Source organism: Aureococcus anophagefferens (assembly GCF_000186865.1).
Source record: "Aureococcus anophagefferens unplaced genomic scaffold AURANscaffold_280, whole genome shotgun sequence".
NCBI lineage: Eukaryota > Pelagophyceae > Pelagomonadales > Pelagomonadaceae > Aureococcus > Aureococcus anophagefferens.
The window spans coordinates 167-975 of NW_008705813.1; the positions used below are offsets into that span (position 1 = coordinate 167).

General features: G+C 67.7%; 1 protein-coding gene across 1 annotated transcript; it reads left to right on the top strand.

Annotated features, from left to right (window-relative positions):
* Positions 1–218: 218 nt before the first annotated feature.
* Positions 219–581, top strand: AURANDRAFT_35012 (hypothetical protein; the record flags this gene model as incomplete). The annotated part of the gene is made up of 1 exon (XM_009044374.1): positions 219–581. One exon carries the CDS (start codon positions 219–221, stop codon positions 579–581), a length of 363 nt encoding a protein of 120 aa, XP_009042622.1.
* Between the last annotated feature and the right edge of the window lie 228 nt (positions 582–809).

Consider the following 809-nt stretch of genomic DNA (forward strand, 5'->3'; position numbering starts at 1 on the left):
CTCTGGGAGCGCGCTGGGGAGCGCGGGACGCGGTCGCGGCGCGGCGCGGCGGCGTTTTCGCGGCTCGGCGGTCTGGCACGACGGTCGCGAGTGGTGGCTCGCTGGCGGGGCGCGCCCCTCGCGCGCGCGCGCGCGCTCGGACGCGCTTCGATCCGCTCTCCCGTAGGCCCGACGTCGTTGCCGCTTGTTGAGACTTTACAATGGCTGAGACGGCTGGCATGAAGGAGCCCGCGGCTTACGCCATGTGCGTGCTCGGGGGCAAGGCGTCGCCGACGGCGGCCGACGTCAAGGCCGTCATCGAGGCCGCCGGCGGCACCGCCGACGAGGAGCAGCTCACGGCGCTCTGCGCCGCGATGGAGGGCAAGTCGTTCGCGGAGATGTGCGCCGCGGGCATGGAGAAGATCAAGGACGTCCCCATGGGCGGCGGCGGCGGCGGCGGCGGCGGCGGTGGCGGCGGCGGCGGCGGCGGCGCGGCGCCGGCCGAGGAGGAGAAGAAGGAGGAGGAAGAGGAGGAGGAGATCGACATGGGCGGCGGCATGGACATGTTCGGCGGCGAGGAGGGCGGCGGCGACGACTACTAGGCGCGCGCGCGTTCCCCCGTTCGTAAAAGAAGTATCGCAAAACGCTAGGCCGAACCGCGCGCGGTGAACACCCCGCAAGTCCCCGGGCGGGTCTGCTTCATATAGAAAATAGTTATATTATGGAAAAATTAAAGTCAGTCGCATATTCCAGCGATTTCATTGGTCGAGGACAGAAGATAACACGTATTCTTTGTCCGACGCCACACGCTGCGGTACCTGGAAGTATTT